General features: G+C 33.6%; 1 protein-coding gene across 1 annotated transcript in view; it reads left to right on the forward strand.

Annotated features, from left to right (window-relative positions):
• COL24A1 (collagen type XXIV alpha 1 chain) overlaps positions 1 to 27,573 on the forward strand; it is a 346,898-nt gene that overhangs the window by 248,360 nt on the left and 70,965 nt on the right. The window contains exons 39-46 of the mRNA XM_057714246.1: positions 4,651 to 4,704; positions 6,947 to 7,054; positions 12,730 to 12,783; positions 13,037 to 13,090; positions 13,737 to 13,793; positions 16,365 to 16,418; positions 22,207 to 22,260; positions 22,371 to 22,424. Of these exons, the coding sequence (XP_057570229.1) occupies positions 4,651 to 4,704; positions 6,947 to 7,054; positions 12,730 to 12,783; positions 13,037 to 13,090; positions 13,737 to 13,793; positions 16,365 to 16,418; positions 22,207 to 22,260; positions 22,371 to 22,424 (489 nt within the window). The remainder of the gene's footprint in view (positions 1 to 4,650; positions 4,705 to 6,946; positions 7,055 to 12,729; positions 12,784 to 13,036; positions 13,091 to 13,736; positions 13,794 to 16,364; positions 16,419 to 22,206; positions 22,261 to 22,370; positions 22,425 to 27,573) is intronic.

The raw sequence follows: 27,573 nt of genomic DNA on the forward strand, positions 1-27,573 counted from the left end.
AGAAATTCAAGAAGAGATGTCAAAAGTAGATCAGAAGGTCAGTGGTGCAGTCAGGACAGGTGACATAATTTTAGGAATCATTAGAATACAGACACTACTTAAAGCCACAGGGACAGAATGAGATCGCCTAAAACAAGAAATGAGAAGAGGGCACTCCAACAGAGGAGGAACCAGCAAATAAGGAGATGTAAATAAGTGGAAGATCAGGGAAGTGTGCTGCCATAAAAACAAAGGTTTAAAAAAGTTTCAAGAATGAAGAAGTTTCCAATAAAATGAGTCGGACAACTGACCATTGGATACAGCTATATGGAGGTCAGTTGGTGACCTGAAAAAGAGCAATTTCAGAGGTGTGGTGAGAGCAGAAACCCAAATGAAGAGGGAATGAGAGTAAGGAAATAGTGACAATAAGCATAAACAAGCCTTTCGAAAAGTTTTGCTGTGAGTGGGGAGCAAAAAATTTAACTAGAAAAGTATGTGAGAAATTGAATGAGTGAATGGAAAAGGTGAAAGGAAGGGAGGAAGGAAGGATTTTTTTTTTAGTGAGTAATATTTAGCATGTTTAAATACTATTGGAAATGATCCAGTCAAGAGAGAAAAAAATTGATAGTGCAAGTGAGAGGGGGATTTTTCAGAAGCGAGAGCCTTGAATAAGTGAGAAGACATGGGCTTCTTATGTGTGTAAGTGAGGAATGGCCTCAGACAGGCAGGAAACAGAGACACTTCTTTTGTACAAGAAGAGAAGCAGAATATGTGGGTGCACAAGTAGGTGTATTGGTAAGTTGGGTGTTGGGAAGAGGAGATGGCTCTTGTTTGATTGCTGCTATATCTCAGATATGAAGCAGGGTTATTAACTTGAAAATGAGGAGGGAATGGAGCTTTGAAGATAGAGAGGAAATGTGTAAGTCATCTTTCAGAGTAATAACAAATGTCTCAATTACACACAGTCATGAAATTTATGATTGTCACTTATGTCAGTGCTGTTATTTTTTCATTATCCACAAATTTTCTTAATATTTAAATATATAATGTTTAAATATTAAATATATGATGTTTATATAACTTACAGTGATGCCTAAACTGAATTGTTGGCTGCAAGGTAGCATTGCCATGCAGTGGTTTTCAGCTGATACCTGAGTATTTGAATTCAGTACCATTGTGGAGTCCAAACAGGATAAAGGGGTTTATGAATTCCCTCTTAGTATTGCAACAAAGGTCTAACATTTTTTTTAAATTATAAAATTGTCACATATTTACAAATTGAAGAAAAAATACCATCATCTCAATAGATGAAACAAAAAACATTTAGTAAAATTTAACTTCCATACATTGACTATGATTCTTAATGGTGAAACTTCAAAGAAATCAGCAAAGATCACTGCTATTCACCATCTCTGTTCTACGTAGAGACCCCCCCAATACAGTAAAATAAGGGAAGTAATCTACAGACAGATTATTAGAAGTAATGAGAGTTTAGCAAGGTGCTATATATGAGATTAATATACCAAAAAAAAGATTCCATTCTTCTCTACCAGCAACAAGCAGAAAACTTTGAAAAATACAATTTTAAAATAAAATCCAGTACAATCAGCAAAAATATTAAGTACCTAGGAATAAATCTAACAAAAGATTTGCAAAATTTTATTGGAAAAAACTGCATAGTAGTTTATTAACAAAGACGTAAATAAATGGAGAGATATTTCATGGCTGGGAAGACTCAATATTAAAAAATTTAATTCTCCCTTATAAATTCAGTACCGTTTCAGTCAAAATCTACAGGAATTTTTTTATATAACTTGATTGATGAAAAGTGGTTTTAAAATGCATGCGGAAGGTCAATGGTCCAATATCAAGACAGTTTTCAAGAACAGGTTGCTGGTGTTGGTGGGAAGTGGTGTGTGAAAGGGAGAACTTGCCCTACCTGATATCGTAACTTACTATTGAAGCTAGTCATTTAGTCAGTGTCATATTCACTGCCAGATAGACAAAAAGACCAATGGAAATTGAATGTATACTCAGATCTAAGTATATTTTGAAACTTAAAGTTTAATAAATTGATTATGCGTTGCAGATTTATAAGAAAAGGATGAAATATTTGAAAAATGGTACTGCTACAATTGGTTATCCAGATGGGAAAAAAAAAAAATCTCTCCTTCACTTCAAAGCACAAACACACAAAAGAATGAAATCCCAATTAAAGACCTAATTATAAAAATCAAAATTTTAAATTGGACATTTTGTGACCTATTTCTGAGAAGATTTTATGACCTCATGGAGGAAGGGGAAGCAGTAAGGGTCTCTTAAACAATAAAAAAAATAAAACAAGAAGAAAATATTGATGAATTTGACTACATTAAAAGTGTGAACTTGTGTTAATTGAAAGTTATACTAGACAAAGTGGGGAAATAAGCTCCAGGCTAGGAAAAATGATTTGTGATATATAGAATGAATGAAATACAAGTATTGGGACATTATGGACAGCCCATTAGAATACTGAACAGAAGATGGGAACTAGAAATTCACAAATAGGCGCTGAATTACTGTATGAATAGGTATTCATTCCTCCTTAATAATCAGAGATATGTGAATTGAAATCCCAAATAATGTATCACTTTGTTCCCTGTAGATGGACAAATTTTGTCTTTTAGTACCAAGCATTACAGAAGATTTGGAGTAATTGAAACTATTAAACATTGCTTTGGGAATATAAATTGGCAAAAGCACTCTGGAGAACAAGTTAGCAAAATCTTGTATACTGAAAGGTGCATATACCCTACAAGCCAGCAATTCAACTCCAGGGTATATACCCCATCCAAAAAACTCTTGACATGGCACATAGAGGTATGCACAAGAGTGTTTATCACAGCATTAGCTGTAACAGAAAAAAAAAACTACCAAAAATTCATCCCTAGGAAAATGATTAAATAAGTTGTGATTTGATAACAAAATGGAGTCAAAACAAAATGTAAATAGAGTAGAGGCACTGAATAATTTCAAAAACAAAATGTTGTGTTCAAAAGAGTATATAAAGTATGATACTGCTTATTGAAAGTTTGAAAAGATGCAAAATAACCATATAATGCTTGGGAATATATACAAATGGAGTAAAAGTATAAAGAAATGCATGTGAATGATAAACAAATTGAGGACAATTGTTGCACCTGAGTTAGGAGAGAAGGTGATGTGTCTGCAAACAAAAGTGTATGTATGGGACTTCAGTTGTATGTGTGTGTGTAGCTTCCGTTTCTTAAAGGGGATGGTAGGTACATGGGTGTTCATTATACCTTTAAATATCTTTTATATATTTTTAAATATTACATAATATACAAAATTAGTGAGAACTGACATTTATTGAGCTCTTCAGTATAAGTCTAATTCTTTCTGAGCTTTAAATGCATTCTCTCATTCAATCTTAGTAACCCTTTGAGGAAGTATTAATATTCCCCTGCTATATAGCAGGAAACTGAGGACTTTAGAAGTTAAATAGTCTACCTATGATCATATAGCTGTTAGGTGACAGAGCCAGAATATGAAACTAGAGCTGTCTGACTTAAATGTTCATATTGTTAACCTCTGTGAATGTTGATCAGGCTCTCTTAAAAAGCTCACATTAACCACAAAGAAGTCTCATGTTAGTGCAACTATCATTTCAACCTCTGGATGCAGCTAGAACTACAGCAATAGAACTTAACCGCTTTGGCCTCTAAATTCAGTGGACTTTCTGAGGCTAGAAGAACATTTGCTCAAGAGCACAGGGTATGAGTCATTTCCTTAGATATCTGTTTATTCGTTCAACAAATATTTATCAAGAGCCTCCACAGCACAGTGGTAAACCACAATTTATTTCTTGTCTACATCATTTTTGCATTTTGCCAAGCTTTGGGACACAAATTTAAAATTTCCATTTTCATTTCCAACTAATGCAAGGAATGCTGTGATTAATTATTAGCTATTTTAGAACTCCCAGCCTGGCTTACTGTGGATCTCATTTAAGCCTAACTGTTGTTGACCTGCAAATTCATATGACATTTAAAATATTTCAGCCACTTCTTACTTTGAAAAAGTGTTCATTGAAAACTTTTAGTCCACTTTTGTCTAAACAAAATACAGATTGAAGTGCAAATAGTTTTAAACAGGTTCATGACTACCTCCTTTCTCTCCTTGTGTTTCCCTTCTCCTTTTTTTCCCCACAGATCAAAGAATATTTGCTTAATCTTACACTTCATTGAGATTTTGAGATTCTTCTTAACAATGTGTTACATATATTTTATAGTACTATACATTCAACAAGATGTTGAACCCATAATAGCTCATAGAAATGTTGAAATGGATGCATTTGTGTTAACTTTAATTACATTCTCACTAATTAAATGGGTGTACTGAAACCAAGTTATTTTCCCTCTGTAGTTAAGAACAGTTTAATTTTGTCTGTCTTGGCCAGTTTGTGTATGTGAACTTTACTTGCTAGTAACAGCTGTGCCTCTAAAGCATCATGACCTCTTTTTAAATAATTATACCAACACAATATTGTTGAGAAGTAAACCCTCATTTTTACTTAGTGTTCAATTCAGTGATTATGTGATGTAAGTATTTAAACATTCTTCCTAGACCTATCTTTAACAGTGTATTTCCCTTTTTATACTCAATATTCAGGGACCTGAAGGAAGTGTGGGACTGCCAGGACAAAGAGGTCGTCCAGGAAAGGAGGTAATTCTTTTTATGTCTTTTTTATGCTGATTTTCTTTCTTCTTATGTGCCCAGAGCTCCTTAGCATACTGTGATGTTTTTATTTGCACTAGAAATAAAACAAAATAACTACAAATTTGGTCTAAAAGGCACATCTGTATAAATTAATATTTAATTCCACTTAGGAGTAGTTATTACCTTAATTATCTGAAGTCAAAATTTCTACTTTGTGGTTTCTAAGATCTTTGCCTTTTCTTCTCCTGTTTACCAAAAATTCCTTACTAGACCATGGGTAGGAAGAGAGAGAAAAGAAAAAAAAATACCATTTGTACTATTTAGTAACAACTTTAGTAAAATATTTAGGGGAGACAAATATTATTAGAATTGTTTTTGAGTTTGTTTTAATGTACTTTTCTAAATTGAAAAGGTTAGTGATTGATTTTACTTTCCTATATATTAACTAAGAAACACAAAGCAATATGTTTTATTTGCTTCTTTTATATTTTACTAAGAAAATGTGATGTGTTTGTAAAATTTAGTACATTATAATGAATGATTCATCCTTGGATACAGTCAATACTTTGTTCAAGCATTGGTAAGACATAAAAATGATTTTCCCATTGTACTACAACAGTTTTGAATATATTTACTATAATTAATTACAAGGGTAAGTCAAAAATTATCCACACTCCAGTTATATTAAAACTTCTGTTAGCCACATCTTATTGGCGCTTTCCATTCAAAGCTACTATCTCCTCAGTCACTGCTGTGCAGATGTGAACATGTTACATCAGTTCATTTGTAACTGAGGTGCAAGCAAAAATGGATGCCCCACTTGTGATTTGCACGAAAGAAGAGCAGCATGCAGTGATTCGTTTTTTGTGGTCTGAGGGTGTGCACGTCCGCATACTTCTTCACACACTATCGACACTCTGCAAAAACTTTGTTTTGAGGTGTTAAAGCATCCTCCCCATAGTCCTGATCTCGCTCCATTGGACTTTCACCTGTTTGGTCCCCTGAAAGCAGCCCTACGAGGACAAAGATTTATTTCTGATGAAGAAGTGACGACAGCGATGCATTCATGGCTCACAGCTCAGCCTAAGACACTTTTTAATGAGGGAATATGAAAGCTTGTTGATAGATGGACAAAGTGTATTAAAAAGCAAGGAGATTATGTCAAAAAATGATGTATTTGTCTTTTCTAAAAGTTAACTAAAATGAACTCTACAGCCAGAGTGCAGATAATTTTTGACTCACGTTCATACAAATCACACCATATTCTAGTTCCCAAAATTGAATCCTATCATTTCAGTGAATATACACCTAGTCCATCTTTTTCATAATTTGGGAGCAGTAAAAGAGATGATAAAAGATAAAAGTGAATGATGTAAATTTTAGTTGCCATTCTTACCCTTGAAAATAAGCCCAATATTGAAGTCTCTTTTCTTCAAACATAATGTTATGTCTAAATGATTTTACAAGTAGGACAGTGCAGGTCCTTACAACAGCCTGTGCCTTTGGGAAAGCCTGTGAATTATTATGAATAACCAAAACTTTCCTGACTGTTATCACAGTTTAGTTTTTCTTTCTATCTACTTGATTATCAATAATAGAAAAGGTTGGTTCCCACATGCAGAAAATGAATGATAATTTTAATGTTTAAAAGCAGCTGTACTTTGGTATTAGAGAATGATCAGTTAGCCTATTGGAAAACAGAAGGTAACTAGTTTTCAGGAGGATATAAAATCATACAAAAATGTTACAGATTTTTAAAGACAAACTCCAACCAAGTAAGTGCCGATACTGAGTACACAGAATAGCACAATAGAGCCTTTTTGCATTAGACCGATCTTCCGAGCACTGAAATTCTCTGTAGAAATAGGCTTCTCATAGGGCCTGTGTTTTCTCGTGACAACAGCAAACACATGCATGCATTTGTACATAAATGCATAACAAATTTCAAAATAATAAACTTGATTATTTGTAATTTAGCATGAGCACCAGCTCTTCCCTGCTTGTTTGGCCAAGATTTTTTATATTCTTTTTTCCAAAATTACTTCTATCTTTAAGGTAACCTAGGTGGCAATGGTATGTTATTATTTTCCGTGGTGGTCTGTAGTACTATTAAGTTAAAGCAAAGTTACTATTTATAGAGTTTTGCTTACAGAATATCCTCTGGAGCCATTCGGGTATATGATAGAATTAATTAATCTGAGTATGTTTGTTTTTTCTTACTTTTCTCTCTTACTAATGGCATCCACAGGGTGATAAAGGACAGATGGGACCCACCGGAGAAATTGGAAGCAGAGGTGCTCCTGGACAAATTGGGGAAAGTGGTCCTAAAGGTGCCAGAGGAACTAGAGGTGCTGTGGTCAGTATTTGATTTGCCTCCAGAACTGAGTTCACTGTTGATGGAAAAGAAATGTATCCATGTCCTAAAAGCTTCATCCCTTGATTAACTTTACAGAGAAAGCAATAGTTCCATTGAAAATAATCTACCTCCATGGGATATGGAGAATTGTAAGCATTCCACAGTACTTAAATGGCTTAGTGGTTTCTGGACATGAAAAAGGAAAGGGGAAAAATATCTCAAAATGGAAGTAAAATATGAAATAAGGTTTTAAAAAATCAGATTATAACTCCTAGGTAGGAAACTTTCTATGCTTTGTGCTTGAAATCAGGATTTAATATCTGTATAAAATTATGCTGTCATGCTTAACAAATTGCTTTGAAAATAAGATTACTCAAAAATGGGTTTTCTTTATATGCTTGGACTCCACATGCTTATCTGGAGGTTGTTTTTCTAACCAGCTATGATAAGTCTCCAAACATCTACTAATTTTTAATCTTTTTTATTAATTTTACATAATGTTGGAAACAAAGGTAGTATGATGCTTTTGAACCTGTAATAGCAAAATTACATTGCTAATATATTTGGATCTGTTCAGAAAGTCACAGCAGAAGAGATGCACAATATTTAAGATTATCCAATTTAGTTTTTTGACTATTTCATAAATTTATTTACAAAATGCATATGTATTTCCTAGTCCCCGTTACAATGTCACAAGTGACTTTTCACCAAGGACTTCTGGAGAGCACTGGAGAGCACTGTCTGAGGAAGGTTTCCCTCAGGCTCATTTTATTGTTCCGTTCCTTACTGTCATCTTACTATTTCAGGTCATTCTTACTTCCTTTTATTTAAATTACTAATATTTTTCTGTCTTTGGCTTATGTGTTCAAAACCATTATATAATGTAATTGATTTTTAAGTATTTTCCCAGTTTTATGGAGATATAATTGACATACATGTATAAGTTTAAAGTGTACAGCATAATGTTTTAATTTCCATACATCATGAAGTGATTGTCACAATAGGTTTAGTGAATATCCATCATCTCATATAGATATAAATAGAAAAAAAAATAAATATTTTTCTTTGTGATAAGAACTCTTAGACTTTACTCTCTTGTTTCATATATAATATACAGTAATGATAATTATGTTTATCATGTTGTACATATATCCTGAGCACTTATTTATCTTAGAACTAGAAGTTTGTACCTTTTGACTGTCTTCATCCAATTTCCCATCCCCTACCCTCCACTTCTGGTAAGCACAAATCTGATCTCTTTTTCTATGAGTTTGTTTGTTTATTTTTGAAGTATAATTGACTTACAGCACTAGGTTAGTTCCTTTTACACAACATAGTGTCTCAATATTCCTATACATTTCAAAAGAATCATCAGAATAAGTCTAGTTATGATGTCTAGTTACAATATCGCACATACAAACATTTCACACATTTATTAACTATATTCTCCACACTGTACATTTCACAACCATGACTCATTTAATTTGCAACTGGAAAATAGTCTCCCTTACCTATATCTTTCCTCTTGCCATCACCCTGCCTTCTGGCAACCACCTGCTTGTTCTCTGTATCTGTAACTCTGTTTTTATTTTCTGTTTGTCATTTGCTTTGTTTTTAGATTCCACGTATAAATTATATCATACTGTATTTGTTTTACTCTAACTTATTTCACTTAGCATAATAACCTCTAGGTCCATCCATGTTGTCACAAATGTCAAGATCTTATTCCTTTTTATGGCTGAATAGTATTCCATTGTGTATTTTTACCACATCTTATTTATTCGTTCATTTATTGATGGGCACTTAGGTTGCTTCCATATCTTGGCTATTGTAAACAATGCTGCAGTGAACACAGAGGTGCTTATATCTTTTCTAATTAGTGTTTTCATTTTCTTTGGATAAATACTTGGGAGTAGAATTGCTGGATCATATGGTAGTTCTATTTTTAATTTTCTGAGAAGCCTCCATACTGTTCAGTAGTGGCTGCACCAATTTATATTCCCACCAATAGGGAACAAGAGTTCCCTCTTCTCCGCATCCTCACCAACACTTGTTATTTGTTGTCTTTTTGACAATAGCCATCCTAACAGGTGTGAGATGGTATCTCATTGTGTTTTTGATTTGCGTTTCCCTGATGATTAGCGATGTTGAGCATCTTTTCATGTGCCTGTAAGTGATCTGTATGTCTCCTTTGGAAAAATGTCTACTTAGATCCTCTCTGCCCATTTTTAAATTGGGTTGTTTGTTTCTTTGATGTTGAGTTGTATGAGTTCTTTGTATATTTTGGGTATTAACCCCTTATCAGATTTCTTCTTTGCTACTTCTACCATTCAGTTGGTGGCCTTTTTGTTTTATTGATAGTTTCCTTGGCTGCACAAAAGCTTTTTTATTTGATATTGTCTATTTGTTTATTTTTCCTGAGGAGACATATCCAAAAGAAATTACTAAGACCAATGTTAAAGAGTGTACTGCATATGTTTTCTTGTAGAAGTTTATGGTTTCAGGTCTTAGATTTAAGTCTTTAATGAATGTATTTTTGTGCATGGTGCGAGAATAGTCCAGTTTGATTCTTTTGTATGTAGCTGTCCAGTTTTCTCAGCACCATTTATTGAAGAGGCAGTGTATTCCCCTTGTATATTCTTGACTCCTTGATCTAGATTAATTTCCTGTAGAAGTATGGGTTCACGTCTGGGCTCTCTATTTTGTTCCATTGATCTATGCATCTGTTTTTGTGCCTATACCATGCTGTTTTGATTACTGTAGCTTTGTATAGTACTGTTTGAAATCAGGGTGTGTGATACCTCCAGCTTGGTCCTTCTTTCTCAAGCAATCTTGAAATTCCTTGAGGGGAAAAAAGAAGCAAATCAATTTTAGCTACTTGGGGTCTTTTGTGTTTCCATACAAATTTTAAAATTATGTGTTCTAGTTCTGTGAAAAATACCTTTGGTATTTTGATAGGCATTGCATTGAATCTGTAGATTGCCTTAGGTAGTATGATCATTTTAACAATATTAATTCTTTCAGTCCATGAACACAGTATATTTTCCCATCTGTTTGTGTTGTCTTCAATTTCTTTTATCAGTGTCTTATAGTTTTCTGAGTACAGGTCCTTAGTTAGATTTATTCCTAGGTATTTTATTCTTTTTGATGCAGTGATAAATGGGATGTTTTTCTTAATTTCTCTTTCTGATAGTTTGTTGTTAGTGTACAAAAATCCAACAGATTTCTGTATATTAACTTTGTATTTTGCAGCTTTACCAAATTCATTGATGAGCTCTAGTAGTTTTTTTGGTGGCATCTTTAGGATTTTCTTTGCATAGTATCATGTCATCTGTAAACAATGACAGTTTAACTTTTTCCTTCCAATTTGGATTCCTTTTGCTTCTTTGTTTTTTTGTTTGTTTGTTTGTTTGTTTTTTGGTGTTTTTGTTGTTGTTGTTGTTGTTTTGTCTTGTCTGATTCCTGTGGCTAGGATTTCCAATACTATGTTGAATAAAAGTGGTGAGGGTGGACATCCTTGTCTTGTTCCTGATCTTAGAGGAAATGCTTTCAGCTTTCCCCATTGAATATGTTAGCTGTGGGCTTGTAATATGTGACCTTTATTATGTGGAAATAATGTAATTAATTTTTAATAAACTTGAGAATGAGTTGATCCAAAGAGTACTGTCTTCAAAGTAGGCTCCTACTTTGGATTTTCTCGAAAAAGAATAGTCACTTTTAAAATTTCGACACATGTTTCCAACTACCTTCCCAAGAGGTTTCATCAAATTTACATTCCCACCAGGAATACCTCTTATTAATCCTTTTGATATTTGCCAGTCTGATAAATGGAAAAGTGTATCTCATTTTCTTTTTTAACATTTACCTGATTGCAACTAAGTAATTTGTATTTTTTCCTCTGGAAATTACCTGTTCATGTGCACTTTATATGTTTTTCTATTTAGGATGTTGTCTTTTTCTTAAGTGCAATAACACCTTACATGGATTAGATAATATATTTTTGTTAAATATGTTGCTAATATATTGCAAATAAATTTCCCTTTCTCTCATTTATCTTTTAATATTGCTTACAGTATATTTTGCTGGACAGAGGTTTTAATTATTACAGTCAAATTTGTCAGTCTTTTTGTTTACATTCTAGGTTTTATTTGTTCATTAGAAATGACTTCCCTACATAAAGTATATAAAAATATTCTTCCATATCCTTCTTCTAATATTTTTATAACTTTATTTTTACTCTTAATCCTTTTAAGGCATATGGAGTTTATTTTTTGCTATGATGTAAGTTGTAAAGGACTACTTTTTCTTTTTACAAATTTTTAGCCAGTTGTCTCAATACTATTTAATAAACAATCTATTTCCCATTTTTCTGAAATGCTACCCTTACTGTAAGCTACTCTTAAATAATTGTCTGTTTTCATTTTCTCTATTTTCTTTTCTCGATTTTTTAGTGTGTTCCGAAGTCAGTACCACACCATTTAAATTGTTATATTATTACATTATCTTTTGAGATCTATTAGGGCAAATACTTCATAATTTATTTTTTCTGAAAAGTTTGGTTCTTACTATGATTTCTTTCCTCTTTCATGTGAACTTTAGAATCAACTCAGAAAGTTCCTTTAATACTGAATTATTCACTACAGAAACATCATATGTCTTTTTATTTACTTATATCTTCTATATTCTTCAATAAAGTTTTGTTATTTCCTTTAACTCTGTCTTAGGTTCATTGTTAGTTTCTTATAGATTTTGTTGTTTTTAAGGTAATCCTTTTTCTGTTACATCTGCTCATTGTGCTGTGTAAGAAGTCTTTTTTTAAAACTTTATATTCATTTGAGTGAATTTTGATGATTCTCAGAGTTCTTTAGGTAAATAATTACTTCCTCATATTTATTATCCCTACTTATTACATTGATTAGAACTTCTGGTTAGTGTGGTATTTGGCTAGTCATATACTTATTCTGTGCCTTAATTTCTGTATCTTCTACTTATTTTGAGACTCAAATAGGAGAGTTGATGTGGAAACTTTGATAATATGAAAAATAGGACATTTTTAAGAGTATTATTTTTGCTTTTTTCAGTTGCCTGAATTATCTTTTCAGTAGTTTAGGAATATTTACTGATTTGCCTTTAACTTATATATTTTCTCATCTGTGTAATATTGATAATAAGACTAATTAATAGGGTGAATATTACACATAAGTTGTCAACCAATTCTGTTTTAACAACTTTGACTAGAGCTGAAACCGTGTTCATCAAAGCATCTGAAAGTATCAATGAATACAGAGTTCTTGATCCTATTATGACAATACTAAAAACTATCAGAATTTACTCTCTAATATTTAGTGATGCACATTTACCACAAACTTTGACAGATACAAACTACATTTCCAAGAATTTGCTGGGAGCCTACAGCATTCTGGCAACTGAAAATATTTCTCTTCATATGATTAAGGATGCTCATACCAGAAGTAAACCAAAGAAACATTTTTTTTGTGGAATTTCTGTGGTTCAGAAGTAACATAAGATGAAAGTTGGAGATTTATTTTTTGTTTTCCCATTTCAGACTAGGTAAAATATCTTACCTTAAATATCTAAATTTTAAATAATAGGAATACAAGGTTAATGATTTAAACAATTGTCTGTTTTCTTTCTAATTTTACTTTGTTTTTTAGGGACATTTAGGATTGATGGGACCTGCTGGAGAACCAGGAATTCCAGGATATAGGGTAAGCATTTCTAATTGGAAATAAGAAGTATATATTTGCATAAAAACATTACATGAAGATGTCATCCCAAATATACAAATTCAGATGAAATTTCCTGTTAAACCTTTCTAATATAGTTAGGTCTCAGGCCCCTATAGAGTGAATCCTGTTCTTCTTTCAGAATAGTGCAATATCTAATGCGTGGCCACGATGGTATTAGGTAGAGCACATACAAATGATACGGAGACTGTCTACTTACTTGTCCTTCTGTTAGGGCCATGAAGGTCAACTAGGACTTTCTGGGTTGCCAGGACCTAAAGGAGAAAAGGTGTGTATGTATATATTGACCTTTTTTATCATAAAATTAAACATTGAATTCATGTGTTCTTTCTGAAAATATGCATGGAAACATTTTCAAAGAATATAAAAAGCACTTTCAACTTGGGAAGTATTGCAAATTCTAGAAGAAAAATAAATATCAAGGAGCAAAAATTTAAATAAATTATTAAAAAGTCTTTGATAGTTTCTTTCAAGATTGAGGTGAAATGCTATATGTTACAGTACTTTGCAATCTGTAAAAGTTTGTAAAACTAATATTAACTACTTATTGAAAGCGATTGTGAGACTGGATTAAATGTCTAACTATAGTACATTTATAGTAAAATTTTTTATGAATTAAGAATAACTGCAACAGTACTCCTCTTGATTTGTAGTATCATTGGAAAATTGACACTTTGAGAAAATTAGTAAGCTGCTTTTTATGTAATTAAAGCAGATTGATACTTCCAAAGAGTACCATATATGAATTACAACTGTATAAACTATCATATGCTAAGTTTTGTAGATAAAAATTTTCCATTTAAAAAAGATAAAACCAGATTGCATATTTTATAACATATTAGGAAATAATAGGCTTCATATTTCAAAATTTATTTTATTAATTTAGTTTTGTTTGTAAATCATGTTCATCATAGGGTTATCCAGGAGAAGATAACACAGTCCTAGGACCACCTGGGCCTCGAGGTGAACCAGTAGGTTTTTTTCTCATATTTTTTTGATGTTTTAAGATAAAATACAGTTACTACAATAGATTCACAACACCAGTTACATCTTTTGAAGGAGTTTTATTTAGTTTTATAACATGGTTTTATACGAGAACAGTATTTACAGTCACATAATCTAAATATAAAAACTGTTTATATTCAGATCAAGATTCTTAGCATAAGATAGAAGTTTAAAATAGTAACTTTCCAAATCTAACTTTCAGCATTAAATTCATGATAACAACTTTTTACAGAGATTATCAAAAAATCATATACTCTAGACATTTAGGATACATACTTCTTTATACATTAAATTCAGATTTATTTCTAATGGATTTTAAAAAATCTGATCTGTATCCTTTTTTATAGTAGTTTTTATACAGTTACCCAATGATTTCAAAACTCATCTAACTGTTTATTAGAGCCAATATTCTTTAAAGATTATCAATCTATAGTCTTCTAATTAAGCATTTTAAGGACTAGTTGTAACCATGATTTTTTTAAAGTAGCTATTGTATCTTTGATTTTCTAAATAACTGTCTCTCTGTTTACATTTGATTAAAACAATCTTAAAGGCTATATGTAAGTTAAATGGGTAAAACAAAAATGCCCAGTTCACAGAAATAAATATAATTGGTTAAATTTTCTGTATTTCACATGATATCATATAGGATAAAAGAATCCTAAAACAGAAGAATCAGAATATATAGTCACTCCTGATATTTTGATCTGGCTCTTTGGAAGTGGTTGAAAGGTATATTTTGTTTTAGAAATTGGAAAGATTCTAGAGTTTTTCTGATTAAATCAAGCCATCTCATACAGAGGTAAACTCATCTAATAAGAATATATAAAATTCTTTATCAGAAACTATCAACAAAATGAAAAGACACCTACTGAATAAAGAAAATATGATGATGTGACCAATAAGGGGCTAATATCCAACATATATAAACATTTCATACAGCTCAACAGCAAAAAAACAACCTGATTAAAAAATGGGCAGAAGACCTGATTAGATATTTTTCCAAAGAAGGCATGCAGATGGGCAACAGACACATGAAAAGATGCTCAACACCACTAATCATCAGGGAAATGCAAATTAAAACCACAGTGAGATATCACCTCATACCTGTCAGAATGACTGTCATCAAAAAGACCACAAATTACAGGTGTTGGTGAGACGGTGGAGAAAAGGGAATCTTGTACACTGTTGGTGGGAACATTACTTGGTGCAACCACTGTGCAAAATATTATGGATGTTTCTCAAAAAACTAAAAGTAGAACTACCATATGAGCCAGAAATTCCATTCCTTGGTATAATATATCCAGGAAAAAAAAAAAAGAACTCTAATCAGAAAAGATACATGCACCCCAATGTCCATAGCAGCAGTGTTTACAATTACCAAGATATGAAAGCAACCCAAGAGTCCATCAACAGAGGAATGGATAAAGAAGATGTAGTATGTGTGTGTATGTATATGTGTGTATATTTGTAGTATGTGGAGATTATTGTGCTAAGTGAAATAAATCAGACATAAATACAAATATTGTATGACATCACTTATTTGTAGAATCTAAAAGTGAAACGAAATTGTGAATTTAACAAAAAAGAAGCAGACTGACAGATATAGAGAACAAACTAGTGGTTACCAGTGGAGAGGGAGGAGGGGAGAGAGGCAAGATAGGTTTAGGGTATTTAAAGAGGTACAAATTCCTATGTATAAAATAAATAAGCTACAAGGATATGTTGTACAACACAAGGAATATAACCAATATTTTTAATGACTATAAATGGAATATAACCTTTAAAAATTAAGAATCACACTTTCCAAGGACGACGACAGAGTCTGTGGAGCTACCCTAGGAGCTGGAGCTGTCGTATCCCCTCCTCTTCCACTTCCTGTTGCAAACAATAAAGGCCGTTCATACCATTAAAAAAAAAATTGTGAATCACTATGTTGTACACCTGAAACTTATATAATATTGTATATCGAGTATACTTCAATTGAAAAAAAAGAATTCCACGTTACCCCCAAACTTGTGTAAATTTAGGAAATAAATCACTAAGAGATAGAATGATATTTTTAAAATTCTTTATCAAATGTATTCTAGTCTCTAAACCTCTGAGAGACAAAAATATGGAAATAGTGCAGAAATATACAATGGAATATTAACTCACCCATAAAATGAATGAAATAATACCATTTGCAACAACATGAATGGACCTAGAGATTGTCATACTGAGTGAGGTAATTCAGACAGAGAAAGACAAATATCATATATCGCTTATACGTGGAATCTAAAAGAAAAAAATGGTACAAACGAAGTTATTTACAAAATGGAAATAGAGTCGCAGATGTAGAAAACAAACATGATTACCGGGGTGGAGGGGAGGGGTAATCTCCAGTAATTTCTCCCTTGAAATTATTTAGTGGAACTAAACAAATTGCTGTACATTTTGTTTCATATTTTTAGGGAAAAAATATTCCACATTAACTGTATCATCTGCATTCACAAATGCTTAGATCCATTGATTGTTTTGGCCTGTGGTCTCTGTAGGGTCCAATGGGGGAACAAGGAGAGAGAGGAGAGCCTGGAGCAGAGGGCTATAAGGTAATTACTGTAAATTTCACACCTTGCTTCTAAATTTTAATAGGGTTCTCTGTGGTTCTGCTCAGCTGCAAATGAAAATAAGCAACACTGAGATAATGAGTAATATCTTATGTTTTTGATCCTAGAAGAAGCTCTTTGTATTTTCTGTTCCTTCTTCCTAAAATTACCTTCATCTCCTTCCACCGCTGCTTTTGCTCATCGTTCAGCTCTCAGCTGAAATGTTACTTGCTGAGAGGCCTTCTCTAACTGCCCTTTCTGTCCGTCACTTTATATCTCATTACTTTATTTGCTTTATGACATTTAATGCTATCTGTATTATCTTACTACCTTTTTATACATTTTTTGTTTATTGTCATTATTCCCCCAACAAAATGTAAGATCCGTGAGAATAAGACTCTTGTCTTTTTCATCATTATATCCCCAATTTCTAGAACACAAAGTTCCCGGTATATAGTAGAAATTCATTAAAGAGTCGTCAAATGGATAGATAAATGCCATTATATTCTTATGTCAGTTCTTATGCTCTTCCATTCTTAGAAGCATTTTAAGAGACCAGCTTTATCAGCTCAAATTATATTAGACCATGTATAGAATTTATTCAGCATCATTATTTATTAGCACATTTGTGTTGATGGTGTTCTGTACTCCTGCCCTGTATCTCCTGCCTTTCTGTTTATAATGTCATATGCTAAACAAAATGATCATTTGCTAACTTTCTCCCTGTAGTTCCTGTCTTATTCTTTCGCTCACAGCATTCTCTACCTGCTCACAAAATTATGTAATCTTTACTTACATGAATCCTGTCTATCCTTTATAATCTAGTTCAGACTCCCTTTTCCCCTATCTACTCTAACAGCAATCTTTCCCTCTTCTGTAGTCCTATAGTATTTCTTATTGATAGATGTCATTCAATACAAGTATTTTATAATCTTCTACTACTATAGTTTTTGCTAATTATTTTATCTTAACTCCTCAATTTGAATATGATTTCTTCCTTTCTTGTACAATATCGTTTTGAGCCCTGAACATAATAGTGTATAATATGTATTATAAAACACAATTCATTTTTAATAATGAATCGATGGGTTATTTTATCCAGTATACCCCTTTCTCGTGTAAAATTTCTGTGATCATGTCTGAAATAAAGACTTAGGTAGCCAAATTGAATGGAGGAGCTGGCAGGTAGATAATTATCATCAATAAATTGATTTTCTCAAGCCTGAAATATGAAAAATCAACTTTCACTTCATAAAACTCTCTTTGAAGCAAATGTTGAAGGTAGTTCTAAATGTTTGTGAAACTTTTGGGATGGCCATCTTATATTTTTTTCTTTTTTCAGAGGAACATTTTTTAGAAGGTTATATATGTTCTGTCTCCAATTTACATAACATTTGTATCTACAGTGTTTCCTAATCCAAGGAACCCAAGTAGATTTACTTGAAATTAACTTTTCTTTGGGATGAGAAGCCAATCCACTGCTTCCAGCATAATTTGAGGAGCTTCTTCAACCTCTTTAACCTTTTCTGTGCATAACTTCACACATTCTCAGGAAAATCAGGTTCTAACACCATCTTCTTTTGACCTCTACCAACTACAGTCAGTAGCTACATCAGCATATCTATTGGCAAACAAACAGCTAACTGTTCTATTGGAAGAAGAAAAGAATCTCTTTGCCTGGCTAGGAAAAGAAAAATCCTGCCCCCATTTTTCTGGATAGTCATACATTCTTCAGAGATCCTTCATCAGAGGAAAACTTTTCCTAGCTCATTATGGAATCTATTTTTCCTTCTTCATTCCATAAATAGTCCTGATAAAGTCTTCAATCGTGGATGTTTCACAAGCTAGTGTGATCCACATTTTCCTTTCTGTCTTATTCCATCCTGTTTCTTAGGCTTTAGGAGTCATTTTATCATATGTTGATAGATCTATTTTAAAAAGCCCTTTAGTGTCAGACAGTCACAATAACTTTATTGCTTAGACATTCCAAAGTCATGAAAGACCCACAGTTGTCCCCTGCCATGCTTTTCCAAGCACAAATTAGATTCATACAGGGGAAACCATGGTTTATTTAGAGTTAGATTATCCTGTCATAGCCTTAGGTGATGTTTTTAAATGTTTGCTTTTCTATATGGGCATTGTGGACACTATCATTTCACTCTAGTAAACTGATGGTCAGAATTATTGTCAAGCTTTTCTTTTTAATTGTGCTAAAATGCACATAACATAAAATTTACCATTTTAACCATTTTAAATTGTACAATTCAGAGACATTTACTATTGTATATTGGCAATACTGTACCACCATCACACGCTGCCTAGTTCCAGAATATACTATCACCCTGAAAAGGAAGTTCCATGTCCATTAAATAGACACCCTCCTCCTCCCAACCTCTGACAACGACTACTCTGCTTTCTATCTCTATTGATTTACCTATTCTGTATATTTCGTATAAATGGAATCCTACAGTATATAGCCTTTTGTGTCTGGCTTCTTTCACTTTACATAATGTTTTCAAGGTTCACGCATGTTGTAGAATATGTCAGTACTCCATTCCTTTTTATGGTTGAATAATCAAGCTTTTAAAAACACTTTTATGTTCACAAATATTCCTACAGTTGTGGTGCACTCATGATTATCCTGTTGGAAAAAAAAAAAATGGAGTGGGTAATGAAAATTTTGTTTCCATTTGGCTATGGACAATTGAAAGACCTTTTGTAATCCTTCTCATCAGCCTTTGTTCTTTTTTCCTCTTGAAGAAACTGAGAATCACAAAAGTCAAGTGTCTTGCTCAGTATCATCAGTGAATAATTATTAGGCATCATTATATATGACACATTTTATGTGTTACACATAATTAAATCTCTGGTCATTCAGCATATATTTTAGTATCTGCCATGGACTGGGAGCTATGAATGTAATATGGGGCTTCCAAGACACAGTCTGCCTCCGTGGACATCACATATGCAAAATAAGAATATTTAATCAGTATAAAAACAGATATAGTGAAATAGCTGTCATCCAGAAAACTATACATCATATAAGTCAAGATAAATTCATTTGAGGCTTGAGAGAGATAGGACATGGTATGAATAAGAATACTATAACATCAATATTCACTTTTTAAAGGTATGAGCAGAAACACAGATACCTAAGATTAAGCCAGGCTAAACGTATATGAGACAAAGCCCTAGAAATACATTGAATAAATTATGTACTATCCTAAACTCCTTTTTTACTTTGGTTTGGCAAAGCCCATAGAATTTTTTGCATATAATACAATGACAACTAAATCCTTACTTGGCCTACACTGTGTAGCATCAGACATACATATCGAAATAGCTATTGGACATCATCACAGGCACCTCAAACTCAGCATGTCCCAGACCATCGTATCAGCATCCTGTCCAAATCTGATCCTCCTCTTTTTATGTCCTTAATTCAGTGAATAGTACCACCAGACATCTAGTTATCTAGTAAAGGAATCTTCCTTCTTTCTATCTCTGTCTCTTTTTCTGTGTCTCGCTTTCTCTTATCCCCCTCCTCTCCCTCCTCTTTCTCTCCTTTCTCTATCTTCTCATCTTGCAACTTCAGTTGGACACGTCTTTTGACCTCTTAAATATCTCTGGAGTCTGGTCACTTTGCCCTACTCTAGTTTAGGCTGTCATCTTTTTTTTGCCTGGATTATGCTACTAGTTTACTAACTACACTCCCTATCCTCAATGATAGCCCTCTCAAATCCATTCTCCACTTTTAACACTTGCTGTGTTAGATAAATAAATCTCCATTTATTCTCCCATACTGTTTCCTCTGCAGAATGCCTTTCTTTTACTTTACTGCCTGCAATACTCATCCTTTAAAATTTAGCTTATCATCACTTCCCATATAAAATCCTCTTCAGGCTTCCCTTGGCCATCCAACTCATCCCACCACTAATATCATGAGAAAAAATCAATCACTTCCCGTAATCTTGCCCACATAGCTTTATAATAATATTATAAAAATTAAATATTATAAAAATTAAATATTTGTAATTTAATTTTTACCACTGCAGAAAAATAGTCTGTCAATTTTTATTGTGATGGAAAAGACCAAAGGAATAATAGTGAAGCTCCTAGAAAACAAGTTTGGTTTTCGTAAGATTTGTATCCAAACATCGCAAAGCCAAGAGAGGCAGTTGACTATTCTGTGATCATTCTAAAAAGGTCTCTGTAAAACTACAGATAGAGTTGTGGCGAAACCATAATAGGCCATGATGGTTTTAAGTTTTGTAGTTCACTCAATATGCTTACTCTCACTTCAGTTCGTAACCCCAGCTTTTCACCAGTCGCTGCTCTCCTTAGCTGGCTTAATAAGTGACCTACAGTAGTCATATTTACTTGAATAAAGCTCCCTGTTGATTGACCTGATTCTGCTACTTGCTGACTCTGCTCATGTTCTGTTGGTAAGTGTCATGTGTAGTAATCATTTCTCTTTAGTTCTGGCTGTGTGCTTTATAGAAAACTTTCCAAATTAGCCCTTCTCTCTTGCAATTCTTCTCTCCCTTAAACAGGATTCGTTTACTTTATCAGGAAGTTGAATCTTAAAACCATGAACATTTGCCTCATAGAATGCAAACAAAGAAGGCTTCAGTTGATCTTTCTGTGAGAATAAATATTGTTAGCCTTAGGTATGTAATCCCTTCTTCTAGCTCAGAAAAAGGAGAGGAGCCTAATAACTGTCCTTCCTATGGCGTTCTTTCTGTAATATACAGCAAGAAAGGAATCTGAAGTGAAGAGGACAGTAGGGAAGGGGATAAAAGAGATTTTATGTGGAATTCTTTCTGCAGAACTCTCACCTGACATGCCTTAGGTTGTTGCTAGTTTCTGTTTACACAATTGAAATGTGTAAAAATGTGGTAGGCCAGCATTCCTTCCTAGTAGAACTGGAGTGATGACAGATTGCTAAAGTCAGAGCCACTTGATGTTTTGGCATATACAGTAACAACTACCAGTTTTCAACCCAGTAAATCTACTGTCTAAATGGCTGTGACCTTAGTTTTTAAAAACAGAGATCAGAGTACACTGGGAAAAGGTTGAAAAAAGAAATTTGTTCTCAAACTCTTTATTCATTCATTATTTACTCTATTAGTTTCCTGAGCCTGCCATAACAAATTACCACAGACCAGGTGGCTTAAAACAACAGAAATTTATTCTCTCACAGTCTGGGAGGTCAGAAATCTAAAAGCAAGATATCAGCAGGACTGTGCTCCCACCATAGCCTCTAGAGAAGAATCCTTTCTTGCTTCTTCCAGCTTTTGGTGGCTGTGACAACATCCCTTGTGGCTGCATCACTCCAACCTCTGCCTTTGTCTTCACACGGCCTTCTCCTTTGTTTGTATCCCCCCCCACCGAGTATCCTTTACAGGGACATTTGTCAGTGGATTTGGGGTGCACATGGATAATCCAGGATAATCTCCTTCTAAGATCCTTAACTTAATGACATCTGCAAAGACCCTCTTCCCAAATAAGATCACATTCACAGGTTCTGAGGATTAGGGCGTAGACATCTTTGGGTGGGCCACCATTCAACCTGTTATTAACCTATGTGGAAAAAACAAAACTCTACACTCTTTCTCAGTCCTCATTATATCCAGTGGTTATTATGTTCTGTATATTTCCAAGAGAGAATCATAATCTCTGTAGTATTTAAATTGAATTTTGCAACATTTTGCTACCGCTTTAAGTGATACTACTCTATTCTCTAAGTCACATGTCTATATTCTAATAATATAAACTTTTTTATTCATAGGGTCATGTGGGTATACCAGGACCAAGAGGTGCTACTGGACAACAAGGGCCCCCAGTATGTTTTGAAAGCATTCTTTGTAATTCTGCTATTTAAAAACATTAATGTTAACATATCTTATTTGGTCTCTGCTTTATATGTGATTTCTGTTTTGGTTCCTGTTAAAGGGTGAGCCAGGTGACCAGGGTGAACAAGGACTAAAAGGAGAGAGAGGATCTGAAGTAAGTTGAAATCATTTATGACAACCTGAAACTTATTGCTGGCTTGAGAAAGCAGAGAGGCACAGGGAGCTGCTGTTCGTTGTAACTTAAATGATCATCCATTCAGTGCAAAAATCACCACAGGCCTCGAAACAAGATGTTTGTTAGTAATTATTAACATTATCATTGATTAATCATTATTAATCAAAATATCATTATTGATTGATTCATGTGTTTTGACTGCCATCCAAAGTTCCCTTTACCAGAAGACTACCCTGGCTTTGAGAAAATTACCTAGAGTTGTCCCAAACTAATTGTTCTTCCTTGGGGTTTCGGGCAGAATTACCGACAAGCCTTAAGACCAGCATTGCAGAGCAAAATTTTAGCAATCATACCTATTTAGTTGCTATAGTAATGTAGGGGTAGAAATAGTTTAACTATATGACACAGACTCACAATTGGTTTAAAAGATTTTTTTCTATAGTGCATGTCAATTATTTGTTATCAGGCGAACTAAAAATCTGTTCAGTTGTTGAATTTAGCCATCTGTTTCCCTATATACCAATAGATGGTGCCTCAACCTTATGTAATAACTGGATTTGTAATTTGTACCATCACTTCATTGCTGCCCTGCTTTTCATGGCATTCTGACTTCACCTGCTGCTGATTTAAAATTATATTCTTAAGAAAATGTACTGTATTTTAATAATAAATTAGGTGGGGATTGATAAAAAGTATTGAATTTGAGACCATGTTTCTCCTGATTTGTAAAGTTGCCTTCACCCATACTTGTGTTTCCCATTTGTGGGAGTAAGTAGTAAAATTGTGTTGAATCAGATATTACATAGATTTTTACTCATATAGCAGCATTTTAAATAGTCTTGGCATCTACCTAGTAACTTCTTGTCAAGATCCTTAATAAATAAGAACTAATAAATAAAAATATCCCATCGAAGGCAAGCCTTAATTAAAAAACAAAAATGCAGAGAAAGAATACAGCTGTCTCATTCACTTAGAACTTTTAATACCCAAATTGGGAAAAGTAGTGGAAAAAGCCGTGAACCTAGAACACTGCTACTACTTTCATGTGACTTCCTTATATTTGCATTAAGTGCCTAAGGATGCAAATGGTCTCCCAAGGTTTGATCCTAAAATTTCTAATTCTTTATACTTAGTACTTTCATATTCTAAATATTTTCTTTTTCCTTTTGACATCTCTCAGGAAGAAAAAAATTTTTGATGTTTCTTAATATCTGTTAAAATTATGCCAAAGAAAATCCAATGTTCTTACTAGACAACTACAGCTCCAGCCTATATGGTCATCTCTCCCTGGGTATTGGAGCTGAAAGGTCCTGAGGAGCCATGGTTTAAATTCTGTATAATGCACCAGAATTAGTTCTTTTCCCACTTTGGGCAATGCTGGTGTACAGTCCGAGGTTACATTAAAAAGTCTCTTAGAATTTCAGAGAGTAATGATTGCTACAAGAAAAATCACTGACTGTGTGTTACTCACTAGGGACTTGAATGGCTAGGTGGATCCTGTGGAATTGCCATCATCTTGTTTTTGCAAAGCTTTAAATTTGTTTTTTAGATTTGGAAATAGCCCTTTAAAATCATTTGGACAACCCTCTCATTTTTCAGATGAAGAAATTTAGGTCCCAAAGGGATTAAGATCACAGAACTAGTCAACAACAGAACCAACACTAGAAACCTTATTTCCTGACTCCCATTATTTTACAAAAGCCTTCTGTTACTTTGATGCCCTTAGTAAATTAAGTAAAATATTAATTTTACTTAACCAACTAATTCACTTATTGGTCTGTCAGACATGAAACTATGGACAACTATAAAGAAAAAGTTGGAGCAAGTCAAGTCAAAACCAATTGCAAACCACTACGTTTTTTCAGAGACTTTTATAATGCAAATGTAGTGAACTATCCCATAATGGCTTTCAAATATGGAGACTCAAGCCAGAATCTTATTTTCCTCCCAAAACAAAATTCCAGATTTTAGTGAATAGAAATTTCTTGGTTAAAAAAAAGACTTAACTCTCTAAATCTGTGTTTGTATTTTAAAGCTACCATCTCTAACAAAGTTAGAATTAGCAAAGTATTGAGATGACTGTCCTTCAGCTTCATTTAAGTAAAAAACAAACGAGTGCTTGCACTATAATGGCACATTTAAAATTTTCTCTTATCGAAAGAATTAGATTACCTTCTCTTGTAGACTGTGAAGTGGTACAATCCCAACGAATGGAAAGCTGTTTTAAATGGATCTCATTTCAAGTGGGCCATTCTATTTGTCAAGGCTAGCCAGACAAAAGAGAAAGCACAATTTTACATATACTCTAAAGAATACATATGAAATTCATTTGCCTTTCCTACTATGAGAACAGGAAAGTCTGTTGATTTATGAGGTACTTATATTTAAATAAAATAATATGAGTAAGTTAACTTTGAAAATAGCATAGAATGCTTCTAGCTTTATTATATTTGAATTCTGGGCATTGGTGGAAAGTGACTTTTTTTTTCTTTTTTATGATACCAACTCAATTAATCATCTACTAACAGCTTATATGACAACATACTTTCTTTGTCTTTGGCGCAGTCTTTAATTTCCTACTGAACAGACCACCTCTGTGTACAATTAATATTTAATAATGTTTGGCTCTTAATTTAATTCCAAGACTACCCAGCAATTCCAACTTCAAGACTTTTTTTAATGCACAAATTCAAAAAAGTCCCAATATTCTACACTTTGTTGGTCTTTATGTATTTTAAACCTCCACTGCAAGTCTATGGTTTCTCTAACTGGCCTACTTCCTTTTAGTTATGTTGACAGTAATTGTCATAAGGAAATCTTTCCTGAATTGAACATCTAAAAACAGCAAAGACTGTTTTGTTATTTTATTATACACTTTTTTTTTATGTTTGTTTATTTATTTATTTATTTATTGGCTGCGTTGGGTCTTCGTTGCTGTGCGTGAGCTTTCTCTAGTTGCGCTGAGCAGGGGCTACTCTTCATTGTGGTGTGTGGGCTTCTTATTGCAGTGGCTTCTCTTGTTGTGGAGCACAGGCTCTAGGTGCAGAGGCTTCAGTAGTTGTGGCACATGGGTTTAATAGTTATGGCTCTCGGGCTCTAGACCACAGGCTCAGTAGTTGTGGTGCATGGGCTTAGTTGCTTCGCGACATGTGGGATTTTCCCAGCCCAGGGCTTAAACCCGTGTTCCTTGCATTGGCAGGCAGATTCTTAGCCACTGCGCCACCAGGGAAGCCTACACTTTTTGTATTCAGTAGGTAGATTTTGCCACAATTGTACCATTACAAGTAGCAAAATATACATTAAAAATAATTTTCATAGTCATAACTTTCCTTTAGTGTTATTCTGTTGGAAGCTGCTTCTTGGTGCCCATCCAAGTATTAATAATGTTCTAGTTATACATACATGTATTTAGGTTTTAGAGCACAGTAGTTAACTGTTCTGAAATAATCCCCAACACAATGATCACCCCAAAATGTAATTTATTTGTGACACTATGAGAATCTCTTTGTTTTTATTTTGTTGTTTGAATGTTTGAAATAAAACACCCACATACGTGTATGGCATATCTGAACCTTAAGCCATAAACTCAAGTATACTAAAAGTATAACTTTATCGTCTTTGTAATGGAACTTAACTTCTGTCCTGAGTGCCCATCTTGCCTGGTGGTAGAAACTTAACTGATGGAAATCTAGTCAATTGATTGCCTCTAACTCCATGCACTCAAATATCCTGCATTCGATTTAGAGTTTCTCCCACTCATTCTCTTTTCAAGCTTGCAGTTACATTCTGGGTGGCAACAGTAGGGAAGGGGAAAAGCCATCATCTTTTCATACTAGTATCAACTGAAATGTACATCATCCCTTTTGCCCCCCATCTGCCATCATCCCACCATGTTGGCATCTACCTTGGACCTCCTGGCAGAAGTTCTTTGATCCCTGTTGGCTTGTACAGCTATTTTCTCAACTCAGCTGTTTATTCTCTATATTTGTGACTCTGTTTCTGCTTTGCAAATAAGTTCATCTCTACCATTTTTCTAGATTCCACATATAAGCAATATTATATATTTGTTTTTCTCTTTCTTACTTACTTCACTCTGTATTACAGTCTCTAGGTCCATCTACGTCTCTGCAAATGTCATTTCATTCCTTTTTATGGCTGAGGAATATTCCATTGTGTATGTGTACCAATTCTTCTTTATCCATTCCTCTGTCGATGGACATTTAGGTTGCTTCCACATCCTGGCTATTGTAAATAGTGATGCAATGAACATCATGGTGCATGCATGCTTTCAAATTATGATTTTGTCCAGATATGTGCCTAGGAGTGGGATTGCTGAGTCATATGGTATTACTATTTTTAGTTTTTTCAGGAACCTCCATACTGTTTTCCATATTGACTATACCAATTTATATTTCCACCAACAGTGTAGGAGGATTCCCTTTTCTCCACACCCTCTCCAGCATTTATTGTTTATAGAATTTTTGATGATGGGCATTCTGACTGCTGTGAGGTGATACTTCATTGCAGTTTTGATTTGCACTTCTCTAATAATAAGTAATGTTAAGTATATTTGCATGTGCTTTTTGGCCATCTGTATGGTTTCTTTGGGGAACTGTCTATTTGGGTCTTCTGCCCATTTTTAAATTGGCTTTTTTGTTATTTTGATATTGAGCTGCATGAGCTGCTTGTGTATTTTGGAAATTAATCCCTTGTCAGTTGCTTCGTTTGCAAATATTTTCTCTCATTCTGAGGGTTGTCTTTTTATTTGTTTATGGTTTCCTTTGCTGTGCAGAAGCTTTTAAGTTTAAGTAGGTCCCATTTGTTTATTTTTGTTTTTATTTTCATTACTCTAGGTGGTGGATCGAAAAAGATCTTGTGATTTATGTCAAAGAGTGTTTTTCCTATATTTTCCTCTAAGAGTTTAATAGTATTCGGCCTTACATTTAGGATTTTAATCCATTTTGAGTTTATTTTGCTATGATATTAGGAAGTGTTTTAATTTCATTCTTTTACATGTAGTTGTCCAGTTTTCCCAGCACCACTTATTGAAGAAACTGCCTTTTCTCCATTGTATATTTTTGCCTCCTTTGTCATAGATTAGGTGGCCATAGGTGCACAGGTTTATCTC

Source organism: Hippopotamus amphibius, chromosome 1, assembly GCF_030028045.1.
Source record: "Hippopotamus amphibius kiboko isolate mHipAmp2 chromosome 1, mHipAmp2.hap2, whole genome shotgun sequence".
Lineage (NCBI taxonomy): Eukaryota > Metazoa > Chordata > Mammalia > Artiodactyla > Hippopotamidae > Hippopotamus > Hippopotamus amphibius.